The sequence below is a fragment of the Passer domesticus genome, chromosome 7 (genome assembly GCF_036417665.1).
Source record: "Passer domesticus isolate bPasDom1 chromosome 7, bPasDom1.hap1, whole genome shotgun sequence".
Lineage (NCBI taxonomy): Eukaryota > Metazoa > Chordata > Aves > Passeriformes > Passeridae > Passer > Passer domesticus.
Window position 1 is genome coordinate 17,627,387 of NC_087480.1, and position 13,574 is coordinate 17,640,960.

At 50.0% G+C, this 13,574-nt stretch overlaps 1 protein-coding gene across 4 annotated transcripts in view; it reads right to left on the bottom strand.

Annotated features, from left to right (window-relative positions):
* LOC135304611 (ubiquitin carboxyl-terminal hydrolase 12-like) overlaps positions 1–8,512 on the bottom strand; it is a 29,222-nt gene extending 20,710 nt beyond the window's left edge. Inside the window, exon 1 of one of the 4 annotated variants that reach the window (XM_064427220.1) lies at positions 8,384–8,512. Coding sequence is in view for 2 of the 4 variants with exons in the window: in XM_064427218.1 (XP_064283288.1) it covers positions 8,384–8,431 (48 nt within the window). In the remaining 2 variants the exon portion in view is untranslated. Of the gene's footprint in view, positions 1–6,218; positions 6,328–8,383 lie in introns of those variants that run through there. The other 3 variants (XM_064427218.1, XM_064427221.1, XM_064427219.1) reach the window with 3 other exon arrangements.
* Positions 8,513–13,574: the final 5,062 nt, after the last annotated feature.

A 13,574-nucleotide genomic window follows, 5' to 3' on the forward strand; every position in this document is an offset into this window, starting at 1 on the left:
AGATGAGTTTTACTGAGTTTCAATGAAATCCTGATCCACCACAAACCCTGGCTGACAATTAGTGGACTGTTATTACAGACTACCCATTTTTTTACCCTGAACTAACACTTTCCTGTGAGATCCACATTCTCTGAACAGAGAGAGACAATTCTCTCTCTCAAGTTCCTGGAGAAGCAGAGAAAAGAATGATCAAAACAATTCTTATCTCATTTGCTGCTCCTGTGTTTGTGCCCAAGTAGAATGCGTTATGGAAGATTGTTTACCTGAAGGAATTTAGTGATTGGATTCTGGTGTGAGTATTTTGTTTTCTTAACCAATCTCTGCAAGCTGTGTCTGGACAGTCAAGAAACAGCCACGAGATTTGGTTCAGTTCTTGTTCAGTTTGTTTAGATGTAGTGCAATATAGTATAATAAAGTAATTAATCAACTTTCTAATATCATAGAGTCCTGCTCATCATTCTTCCCACCAGTTGGGAAAAAAATCACACCAATACTTTCCTACTTGGCTAGAATCCCCAGTTCCATCCCCAAATATCTGCTTTTGCTGCTCTGGAGGTAACTCTGCACATGTGGGCATGGTTAGAAAAGCAGAAAGAAGGGTGTGAGGAGAGCAGGGCATGCAGCAGCTGCTGCTGCAGCTCCAGGGAAAAAAGGACCAAAATTAGCACAACTCTGGGGCAGGACCCTCACTGCTATTCTGAGCTCTTGTCAAAATAATCAGGTCAGTGCTGTGCTGCTGCTCAGCACAGAGTGAGCACTGGAGCTGGAAATGAGGGGAAAACCCACAAAGCAGGGAAGGAGCCACGGGTGGGAGATCCCACTGCCCTCAGAGCTCACGGCATTCACCCCTGAGTTCTGAGGGCTCTAATTACACAGGTTGTGAACTGCCAGTGGGTTTAGAGCCATTCCAGAACCACCACTGGCTCAATATAATAACAAAAAATACTCAAGATTTCTTTGGTGTCATTAACAGACACAGAAATTCAGAAAGACTTGTTAAACAAATGCCCCATGAGGTTTTAATTGATGGTTTTTAACAGGGATGAAGCAGCTGCTTAAAGCACAAGGGAATTAAGTAAAATGGTGAAGTCCTTCCAATCTTTTCAAAAATACAACTACAAACTTACAGTTTGGTCTTTTTTTCAAAATTGATCCTGCCAAAATCTACAAGAAGTTTTTTTTGTTTGTTTGTTAAAGTCTACTGTGCTTATTTTGGGCACTCCACTACTTTAGATGGACACACACAAATATACACACCCCAAGAGATGCTCCATTTACAGTTCATTTGTGGACAGCTGCAGATTGTCAGAAGAGAACTTTAAAAATCTGGATGTGTGTCTCAAAATTTCAGAAACTTTCTACCTTTTCACTGTATCCTTTTGAAACTGGAGTTCTCTATGCTGGCCTCCACCCTTCAGCTGCTTCAGCCTGTCTAAAACACAAGACTGATCAATTCCATTAGCTCACTTTTAATAATCAATTTAAAGCCCTCTTCATACATGCAAATTGGAAGATTCAGCCTTTCTTTAAGGATAATTACAATCATTTTAGCTCAGTACAAAATATTAATTTCAAATTACCTGATTTTTATGCATTTCTCTCTTTGCAATAAATCTAATTCAGTTCAAGTGAAGGAATTAAAGGCTCATAACTCAGGGGATCTCTAACATTTCCCTGCAGCTGGATGCACACGCAGGAGCTGTGTAACATCACTGGAGTAAAAACCTGATGAAATAAAATCCCTGAGGATATTTGGCTTGGACTCCACACCATCCTCACTCCTGGACTGGAACCAGCTGCTTCCCACTGAGCACCTGCCTGCAAAAGGCATTTCCCTTAAAGAAAGGCAAAAAAGGGAAAATAACCCACAGGATTTCAGTGTCCAGAACGTGCCTGGTGCACAGGTCTTGCTCTCTAGTTACTCATTTGGCTCTGAACAATGAGAGCAGCAGAAGATTCAAGGTTTAAACCAAGCTGGGAAGCAGCTTTCAGGTTGTACAGAAAGGCTCCCAGGGACACCATCATGCAGCATTCCAGATTAGAGGAGCTGCTTAAACCCACTGCTGAGGAGTTGTTTTAAGAGTGAATAAACAAATCAAAACAAAAAAAGGGGAAAAAGAACAAGTAGGCCAAGGCAGAGCTACTTAAAACCTTGCAGGAAAGCAATCTGCATGAGCTGATGCAGAAGTCTGTCTGCACTTGCTGTATTTGCTGAGATAATAGTTCCAGCTTCAGGACTATTAAAATCACCCTGGGGGGAAGTGGAAATGGAGCAGATTGGGGTTGTATTGCTGCAAGTTTATAGAACACACTGTCATGGTTTGTAAACACAGATTAGCTGTTGCTTTCCCCATCCTTTAAAACTCCTTGGCTGTGGAGCACTGAAGTCAGACAAAAAGAGTTGTCAGCTCAGGTTTGAAAGGATCCCTTTTCATGGATCCAGGAAGGCTGTCTGTGTTCCAGGCATAACAAATTACTGTAAATTGAGCCCTGGATTGCAGCACTTTGCCTGCATAAACACTCCAAACAAACTGATAATCCTGAAAGGAGCCCTGTCACAGACTATCCAAGGCTTCCCAATGCCATGGAATCCTCCTCCTGGAAAGGCTGTGCCCACTCCCAGCAGAGAGGAGAGCCCACAGAGCACCCTGACTGCTGCCACAGCACCCAGAGAAACTCCAAGTGCTGTATTTCCAAAGGAGTTTCTCCTACGAAGCCTTAATTGGAGTGGTTTTCAATCAGTGGAAGCAGGGTGCTTTTAAACTCCTCCAAGCACATGTTTATTCCTGAGGAGCTGGTCCTGCAAGGTCCACAGGATCCACACCTCCACAGGCAAAGCAGGGCCCACACTCCTGGGAAACCCTCTCACTCTGTGCTCTGCAAGTGAGACAGCAAAGCTGGGCTCCAGTGCAAAGAACACGTGGAAAGGATGCTGGAGAAAGGGCAGGGAAAACAGAACCAGTGCTCAGGGCTGAGCTTCGTCAGCAGCTCCTTGCCCTCCTCAGCCCCTGCCTCCCACACCACCACTGCTCCCAGTCCATCCCAGTCTCCCCAGGCACTGCTCCCACAGCACCAGTGCTCCCAGTCCATCCCAGTCTCCTCAGACACTGCTCCCACAGCACCAGTGCTCCCAGTCCACCCCAGTCTCCTCAGGCACTGCCTCCCACACCACCACTGCTCCCAGTCCATCCCAGTCTCCCCAGGCACTGCTCCCACAGCACCAGTGCTCCCAGCTCAGCCCTGGTCTCCACCCAGAGCACTCCTGGTGACCCCGTGCCTCTGGCAGTGACCCAGTAACTCACAGGCGTGGAGGCTTTGCCAGCTCAGCAATAGGGGTTCTGCAGCTCTCTCAGAGAACAAACACAAACAGCTCCCAGCTGTGCAAGGCCCAGTGTTTACCAGCATTGTTCTTTTGTGAGCTGGCACTGAGATTTTATCAGGAGCCTCACACATCAAACAGGGCAGGGACAATGCTGTGGGGAGTGGGGAAGTGGGTGCTGAGGGAGAGCAAAGATTTATAAATAGGTTAATATTTCATTTATAACTTCAGACATTACACAGGCACAGAGCAGTAAAATTCAGCTGTGAGACCAATCAATGGATCTGAATGGGGAAATACATTCACAACTCATGGCATGAGAGGTTAAGTGGATAAATAATGGAATAGTTTAGGTTGGAAGGGACCTCAGAGCCCATCCACTGCCACCCCCTGCCAGGGTGGGACACCTCCCACTGTCCCAGGCTGCTCCAAGCCCTGTCCAACCTGGCCTTGGACACTTCCAGGGATCCAGGGACAGCCACACCTTCTCTGGACACCCTGTGCCAGGGTCTTACCAACCTTAATGGAAAAAACTTCCTTCCTTTCTAGTCTGAATTAACCCACTTTTAGTTTAAAACCATCCCCTCTTGTCCTTTCATAACAACGTTTATCCCCATCTGTTCTACAAGCCCACTTGAAGTATTCACTACAAAAGGAGCTGAAAATAGAAAATACAACATACAAACAAACCATAATGATGCACAGTGCTGCCCTTTATTTTGGCAGCAAGTGCAGGACTCCCCCAAACTGACATCTGCTGGAGCAAGCACTGAAAGCCATTTCTTTCTTAATGGCAACAAGACAGAAAGTGCTGTGCATGTAAACAGATGAATTCCAAGGCAATAAAAGCATTTGCTCTAAATCCTGATTAAAGAACAAACAACAGAGATTCAATAACAGAGCTCATATTGAACAAGCTACACTCAGTTATTTCTGCATCCTTCCCCAGGTATTCGCACTTCATTTTCAAATGGTAGCAGCTATGAAGTAGAAGTCCTCTAATATAATCAGTGTCTGCTTTGAATAAATGAACCATGGAGTGTCCACTTTCCTCAACTCCACGGCACAGCACAGCTGGGATCTCCCATTCTCCTGAGGACAATTAAAGCATGGCATTTTAAAAGCCTATAGACACCAGAACAGCACAAAAGCTCCTTCACGTGTTCAGGACTCCTGGAAAATCCCAAAGCTCATTCCAAGGGAGCCTGTGTGGCCCACCTGAACTTCAGCCTGCCTTTGCTTCCAGCCCCAAACTGTCAGAAACCCCAAATCTGCAGCAATGAACAAGCACCACACACAGCATTAAACCAGAACACAAACACCACGTGGGAAAACCTTGAAGTGACCTCCTCCCTGCTTTGCACAGGGTTATGTATCTCTTTTCCCCAAAAAACAATTATTCTCAGTTATTTTCAGGCTGGGTTCTAAGTGCAAAGATGAATATTTGGTTTCTTTCAGCTTAACAAGTCACTCAAGAAGCAGAGCACTGCTAGAGACAGAAATCTGCTTAGCCAGCTCTACTTCCACCCTCCCTTCTTCCAGTGATAAAAATAAAAGCTATAAATGTTAATTCTCTGATAGAGCCAAACCAAAGTCCTGCAGCTACAGGTGACAGCAGGGAGGTGACATTACACACCAGGGACACCACACTCTGCTTGAGCTGCTCAGTGTAAATTATTCAGGTGGCAGATGGAAATGTGGGACTTAGAAATGCTGCAGCCACCTCCCCTCCAGCACTGAAGTCAATAATTATATCCTGATTCAGTGTTTGTAAGCCTACCCCCAATTTGTAGCCTGGATTGGAGCTCTTCAGGCATGTCCTACTGGTTTAACCAACAATTAGACATGAATCTAGAGGAAGTGGCCCTAATTGCCTACAAGAAACAATATTCTGCTCACAGCTTACTACAGACTCCTCACAAGCTGCCAGAGAGGAAAAGCCCAGCTCTGGGCTCTGCAGCTTGCTCCCTTCTCAAGTTCTGGTCTCCTCTTCCAAAAATTCTGTCAATTCAATAAAAATCCTCAAGTTCTGACTCAAAAACTCAGTTCTACAACTGCCTCAAAGACAGAGAACACATCCTGGGTCAGAGGATGCAGTCAGACCCAGGGAATTCTGCCCCCTCAGCCAAGAGAGGATTCCCACCTGTTCACCCCAGACCCACAGACACTTCTGAAACAGCACCTTGTAAATTTTTTAAGCAAAATGCCTCAGCAGTTTCCTTCCTCTCTGTTTCCATCCCTGTTTCCACTTCCCTCAATCCTGCAAACAGAAGGAAAGACCCCAGAGCCCAGAGCAAAGGGAAGGGCTGGGACACAGAGCTGCTGCAGGGAGCAGAGCTGGGCAGTGGCTCCTGGCCGTGGCTGTGCTGCTCCCCAGGCAATGAATCACATCCAAAGGAACAATCCCTGCTCCCAGCCCTGGCCAGGCTGCAGCTGCCACAGGGATGTGATGGAACTGATGCCCTGTGCAGGCTGCCCTAGAGCAGAGGCTGGACAGAGCTAAAGAACAAAGTGGGGATTTGTTCAAAGGATCTCCTCCATGGATCCACCTTGGGCAGCACAAGAGCCCAGCCAGGGCTGCACCCAAGATGAACCAAAATGGGCACAGAAATCCCCAACTGGTCACAGGGTCTGTCACTTCCGTAAGTTCTGCTCCATTTGCAGATTGCAGTTCATTGTCCAATTCCAGCCCCAGCCCATGCAGTCCCATCCTTGTTTTTCTCTCTCCAGCCCACATTGTTTGTGCTCTTGTGCCTGAATTTGGATCATGTGTCCTTGGTCCCCAGCTGGAGCAGGAATTGTATTGTCTCCCTGCTCTGTGCAGAGAGCTCACCATCCCATAATATGAATCCCAGACATACTAAAGCAGCACAGAATCTGAAAAATAGAAAAGCTAAACCTGAGGCATCAAAATCCCAGAAAAGGATTGGCTCCCACCAAGGAAATGCCACCACCCTGAGGCCCAGAGCTGATCCACGGGCAAGTGACTTCAGGGAGGGGGAGATGATTCAAGTTCAGCCTCATTACTGACTGCTAATGAGCTCCAGCTTGGAATTTCATTTTTAAAGAGACACTGGAGAGGAATGGAGTGGCTGAGAAGCAGCCAGGAACAGCAGTCCCTGTGATGCTGAAGGGTCTGGCAATGTCACAAACCTGGCTTTCACTTTTCCAGCCTGGAGCACAGATGATGTCTGGAAATGCTGGTAAAAACTGCATATTTTACTAAAAAATATGTGACGTCCTGTACAATCACTAGAGTTTAGCATAATCCTGAAGGAAAGCAGCTCCCAAAGGGACTTTGTTCATGTATTTCAATGTTTCTAAAAAGAAGGCTCAGCTTTTCCATACATTAAGACAAACCAAAGAGTATTTTTACTTGCTGGACATGCAAATAAACTGATCCAGTTTTGAAACACAGGGCCCAGACCTTCATTTCCTGGGCTGGATGAGGGAGTAAATGTTAATATTGACAGTAAGTTTAGCCAAGCTGCACCTGCACCTAAAACACTGATGCTGACAGATCCCACAGCATTTGATTAAAGGACTAATTAAGAAACTTGGAAGCCATTTCCATTTAGGGCTATCAGCACTGCTCTAGGATTTCTGCACAGAACTGAAACAGCAAATTCTCCACTTGAAACACAACAGGGAGAATCTGCCTCCCAGAGCTGCTGCAGCTCTTGGACAAGAACAGCCCCAGCACCTCAGGAGGGATGGGAGGAGCCTGCCCAGCTTCCATCCACCACCCCAGCCAAAGCCCAGGAGCAGAACTGCCAAAACCCCTCTGGGATGTGCTGAGGGCTGGCTGCACAGGCCCAGGGAATGCTCTGCCCTCTCAGCCAGCTGCTCTCAGGAATGCACCCAAAATATTCAGGGACTGAGTCAATCTCTGCCTCTGGGTGCAGAACTCCTCAGCAGCTCCTGACTCACCCCTCATGGCCTTCATCTCACCTGTGCCTGGGATGGCAACGCAAAAATACAAATTATGTAAAAAAACCCCAACTGATGAGATTAGGGAAGGGAAAAGTCCTGGGAAGTCTCCTCCCAAAGACCTCCAGGGAGGTCTCCGTGGGCAGGGACTTGAAAAGCAAAGATTAATGTCTCTTGTTAGGGGTGTGAAGCTGCAAAAGCCCAGTGTGAACTGGCTCAGTTCAGCTGGGCCTGGACTTACACTGCATGGAGCAGGAGGGAAATCCTGCTCCTGTCCCACCCAGGTGAAAACAGAGCAGTGACTGGGGTGGAACAGCTCCTGCCGGGCTGCAGAGGGGGTGGAAGGCTGGGCAGGGAAAAGTGGGGCTGTGAGAAGCAAAGTGCTCCCCGGCCGCTCCCCGCGGGCTCCGGGCCGGGATCCCCTCCCCGGAGGTTCCCCAGCACAGCTCTGGGGTCTCACGGCCGGCTCAGGCGTTTCCCCCCTCAGAGCCACTCCGGGCTCTGTTTACACAGCAGCGGAACTTCATTAAAAATTCTGCATAATCATGCAATCGCCAGCCTGCCTCTCTCCCTGGCGGCAGGGACGGTCCCGGTACACGCATGCACGTGGAGCGACTGCAGAGCTGTGACAAACGAGTAGAACGAGCTTTAAAATGAACTCAGTTATCACAACAACGCACTACGACCCGGGCACAAGGCCAATTAATGGTCCCTAACTCCTTTTCTCTGCGAAAGGCAGCACCCACCAGCCCGAGAAACATTTCAGGGCACGGGCGGCCGCAGACACACCCACCGGGAGCGCCGAGCTCGCCTTTCTGCCGAGCCTCCGGCGCCTTTCCCAGCGGGATTTCAGCCCGGTTATCCCAACCCCTGCGAGCCCCGGCCGGGCTGCCACCCGCGCTCAGCCCGGCCGCGGCTCCCCGCGCTGCCCTCGCCCTGCCCCGGCACAGCCGCTCCGCCCCGGCCCCTCAGCCCCGGCCCCTCAGCCCCGGTGCCGGCGGCGGGGCCTCCGCAGCGATCGGGCTGAACCGCCCGCGCGCGCAGGGCGGGCTCTCCCCGCCGCTCAGCGCGGGGCACAGGCCGGGAGCCCGCGGGGAGCGGCCGTGCGGGCCGGGCGGGCGCGAGGGCGCTCACCATGGTACAGACGGCGGCGAGTCTCCGCACCGTCACCAGCGCCTCCATCCGCCCCCGGCCGCCGCCATCTTGGGCCGCGACTGACAGCGCCAGCTGCGCACCCGCTAACCGGCCCGGCCTGTGCGCCGCCCAAGCGCGCCGCCCGCGCCGCGCAAACAACGTTCCGAGGCGTTCTCGGTCCGGGGGGAAAGGGATCGGGAATGGGAATGGGGAATGGGAATGGGATCGGGAATGGAAACGGGATTGGGGAATGGGGAATGGGAATGGGATCAGGAATGGGATCGGGGATCGGCAATGGGAATGATAATGGGGATCGGGAATGGAAATGGGATTGGGGAATGGGGAATGGGAATGGGATCAGAAATGGGATCGGGGATCGGCAATGGGAATGAGAATGGGGATCGGGAATGGGATCAGGAATGGGAACAGGAATGGGATTGGGAATGGAAATTGGAATGGGATTGAGAACGGGGAATGGGATTAAGAATTGGACAGGGATGGGAAAAGGATCGGAATGGGGATAGGAATGGGAATGGGATTGGGAATGGGGAATGGGATTGGGAATGGGGAACAGGAATGGGTTTGGGAATGGGGATGGGATTGGGAATGGGGAACAGGGATGGGATTGGGAATGGGGAACAGGAATGGGAATGGGAATAGGATCAGGAATGGGATCAGGAATGGGGATAGGAATGGGAATGGGGAATGAGAATGGGAATGGAAATTGGAGTGGGATTGGGATTGGGAATGGGGAATTGGAATGAGAATTGGAATTGGACAGGGATGGGAAAAGGATCAGGATGGGAACGGATTGGGAATGGGAATGGCATCGGTATGGGATTGGGATCGGTATGGGAATGGGACCAGGATTGGAACGGGACTGGGATGGGAAAAGGATCAGAATGGAACTGGGATCGTTATGGGATCAGTTTTCCCAGAGCAGCTGTGGCTGCCCCTGGATCCCGGGCAGTGCCCAAGGCCAGGCTGGACAGGGCTGGAGCAGCCTGGCACAGCGGGAGTGTCCCTGGTGCCAGGGGTGGCACTGGGGGGGCTTTGGGGTCCCTCCCCACCCGTACCACTCTGTGGGTCTGTGATTCCATGACCCTGGTGCTCCCCTTCCCTCAGGATATCCCGTGGTCCCGGGGCTCAGGGAGGAAGCTTTGTCCCCACAGGGCTGGGAACTGGGGGGTGTCACAAACCCCAAGGGACACCACGGCCAGCCCGGAGCACCAGAACCCTCGGAGGTGCCTGTGGAACTCTGTGATTCCCAAGACTCCTTGCAGAGGTTGTGGGCAGCAGAACTTTGGGGTGGGACAGTGGTGCAGCCCAGGGATCCTCTGCTGTTCCACACGTCCCACTCCAGCACGGTGACAAAAGGGCTCTTTGAGAGCTCAGCCTGCAGTGACAACAGTGCCCGTTGTCAATCCATTGTCAGTCCTGTGGGAGAAGGAGCGGGAAGCGTTCCTGAGACACCACAAGCTCGTCTTGCAAGGCACAGTGACAGCAAACACACCTCAGGAGGAACAGCCTCAGGAAGGAACGGGCAGAAATTGGGGATGGGGCTGATCCTGACCCAGAGCTGCGCCCAGCAGGAGCAGGGAGGTCACTCTGCCCTGTCCCTGCACTGCTGGGGTCACACCTCTGTGCTGTGCCCAGCTCTGTCCCTCAGCTTGGGAAGGACCTGGGGACACTGAGCACATCCAGAGGGGACAGCGAGGCTGGAGAGGGGCTGGGAACACAAACCTGAGAGGAGCCCCTGAGGGAGCTGGGGGTGCTCCCCTGGAGAAAAGGAGACCCAGGGGTGCCCTCCTCACCCTGCACAGCTCCTGGAAGGTGCCTGTGCTCAGCTGGGGCTGGGCTCTCTCTGCAGCAGCACTGACACAGCCAGAGCTCACAGCCTGCAGCTGTGCCAGGGGAAATATGGGCTGGATATCAGGAAAAAGTTTTTCACATAAAGGGTGATAAAGTTCTGGAATGGCTGCCCGGGGAGGTGGTGCAGTCCCCATCCCTGGGTGTGTGTAACAAAGCCTGGATGTGGCACTGGGGGCCAGGGTTGAGTTGAGGTGCTGGGGCTGGGCTGGACTGGATGATCTCAAAGGTCTCTTCCAGCCCAGTGGTTCTGTGAATTCTGTGAATCCTGTGAAAGACAGCAGTGCCCATTGGCAGTCCTGTGGGAGAAGGAGTGGGAAGCGTTCCTGAGACACCACAAGCTCGTCCTGCAGGGCACAGTGACAGCAAACACACCTCAGGAGGAACAGCCCAGGAAGCAGCGAGGAACGGGCAGAAATTGGGGATGGGCTGATCCTGACCCCGAGCTGTGCCCAGCCTGGAGGCTGCAGCCTCCCCTCATCCCCAGAGCTGTGGGAGCACTGGTGAGGGCACTGGGAGCTCCCTGCTCACAGCCCCAGCTGCGCCAGGACTGTTCCACTCTCCAGCCCTGACCTTGTGGGAATATCTGTGGGGAAGGGAGAATGGTTCTGTTTCCAAAGCAGAAACTTTTTTATGAGGCTGAGATGTTTCCATTCTGTTTGAGCTGCTGGCCTGCAGCGATCTTCTCCTACACACGCTGGGCTTCCCACGTCATCTGCTCCAGCCTCCCCAGGGACAGGCAGGAGCACAAAAACCCCAATCCCTACCAAACATCCCCAAAGTGAAAAGGGGCACGTGCTCCTCACAGGGTTGCCATGAGTGGCACTGCTTTAAAATTAGGGAGAGGAAATGCAGGAATTGTAGAAGCTGTACAGTGTTTGACCAGATTGAAGTGTTTATTTAAATGTTTATCTCTCCTACATCCCAAAATAGAGTCAAAGATGATTTATCACAGCTGCTGCAGCAGCATCTGAGGACATTTCCTTGCCCTTTGGCCTCGGGATAAGAACAACTTGGTGCTGAGTAGAATTATGGGGCTAAAATTGTGGTCTTGTCCCAGAATGTCTTCAGAGGTCACTGCTGGAGCACAGAGATGCACTTTTAATTCATCTAAACTCAGCAAGGTGGAATTCTGAGCACCAAGGCTGGTTCCCTGAGCACACCACACTCATTTTTGATCCTTTCTTATCTCCTCCTCTTTTACCTTTCCCAGCCTGGAGGTATTCAGTTGCTGGGAGCAGAAAGTGCTTCAAAGACAATTTCTGTTGAGTGCAGTGTCAGAAGTGACCTTTGGGCCCCAAGTTTGCCACAAAGAGGGACAGAGAGAGCTGCAGGGATCAAACTTGTTGGTTGGAGTCAATTCAGGAGTGTGTGCACAAGCTGCCAGCCACGAGTTCTGTTTCAGCACCTGCCACAGGCCCTGGCACTTCCCCACAGCCACATTTCCCATTTCTGCTCCAAAACCAGCCCTGTTTCTCCTCCCAAGTCCCCCTAACATCAATATATTCTATGAAAGATGTACCAGAGGCAAGTATAATGGTTACAAATGGACTTGTGGAGGAAGAATAATTTCTGCCAGAGCTAGGCAGAAGGAGAAACATTTTCCCAACATGCTGGGACCTTAGCAAGGTCTCTCTGGCTCTGCTCATCTCTTACTCCTTTTGTACAATGCATGAGGAATAATTGCAGCCAGTTTTAAAGCACTCTGACATCCTCCTGTGACGGGCACTATGGTCATGGCAAATACTTTTATTTTTAGCAAGCTTCGTCTCTGAAAATGTGTAGGAGGGCCAACAACAATATAAATAGAAAATCTTCTAACAAACAGAGCCAAAGGCAACACAGAGCAGTAAATAAATCCGTAAAAAATTCGTGTGGAAATAACAATCTCTGTGCACTATGCAAAGGCACAGACTTTTGCATGAGCAACCCAAGGGGTGGCAAAGTGAAACCTCCAGAACCATCCAAGCGTTTCCAAAGTCACTCTCAGTTTTGCAAACATTCCCCCTCTAATTTAAGCTATTGTTTTTCCAAGAGAATTAGAATTTAAAACATGGGTTTCTTAGCTAAATATAAGTTCATTGTACACAAACAATGAATATCTCCTTTAAAAACAATTGTTATTCCACATGCCAAGGGTTACACAATCTCAGAGTGTGAATCCTTCTGCGTGGCTTCATTCCTTGAAAAGGCTGCTCTGGCAATCTAGAAAATCAGACAAGGACCACACTTGAAAACCCCTGAGTTTGATTCTGTATTTTACTTGAATCCTCTCAGAATTAAACCCTCCAAGTTGAGAGGAGAGGGGAGCTTGAGAGTAGGTTGAAAACTTTGGGAGAATACACAGTTTTTTTATTTGTACTAAAAGCCCTTCTCTCTGCACAGAAATTCCTGCATGTGGTGGAATGAGATCTGGGGAGAAGCACAAGAAGCCAGGGCTGGTGCAGGAGAAATTAATATTGGACCACATCAGCAAAGGAACTCCAACTCCACTGCTCTGCTTCCAACATGCAGCCTGAAACTGCTTTCACATTTGTTTTAAGCAACCAGAAGCCCTCAGAGCTGCCAAAAGCAGCAGTTTGACATTTCCTGCAGCACTGCTGTCTCGTTCCTGCCCTCACACATCCCCTGTCCCGTGTCAGCAGCAGATCCAGCCCTGCAAGCACACGGAGCAGCTTCCCTGTCCCTCCTCACACAGCAGCAGCTGCTCCTTGCCCTTGCTTGGGACTCCTGATTTTTTGAGTGCCACATCCGAGCTCAGCATCCTTTGAGCACAGTTTGCATTCTTTGTGTCTGCCTCACATTCACCCAGGCCAAAACTCACCCTCCATGTGCCTCCGACTCCCTTTTGTGTTCCTCAGCACCACATTTGGTTACCCAAAATGATTTTAACTTTTTTTTTAGTTGAATGTGCCTCCCTCTTGGAGCAAGCCAGCAGAGCTGTTTTCTTCTAGGAATGTCTTTGCTTGTATAGAATATTCTTCATGGACTTTCTGAACTTATCTGGCTTTTTCTTTTTTTTTTTTTTTCCTGGGCTGGAGCTCTTCTGGCCACCTAGACGCTGACAGATCTATGACTGTTTGGATTTGGAGGAGGACTATTGTGATGAATGGTTTTATATTACTCACTAACATATGCTTTTAATAGCAAATGGGAACAAAGGTTCCAGCACTCAGAGAGGCAGACAGTGACTAACTGCTGCTAACTAATCCCAAATTTATCAGTGTCCTGCTCAATAACACATTTCAAAGTGCTGCCCTATTAATTGACCACAAGATTTTGAGCTTTTTTCCTATTCCCCCTCTCATTTTGCCTCTTCTTA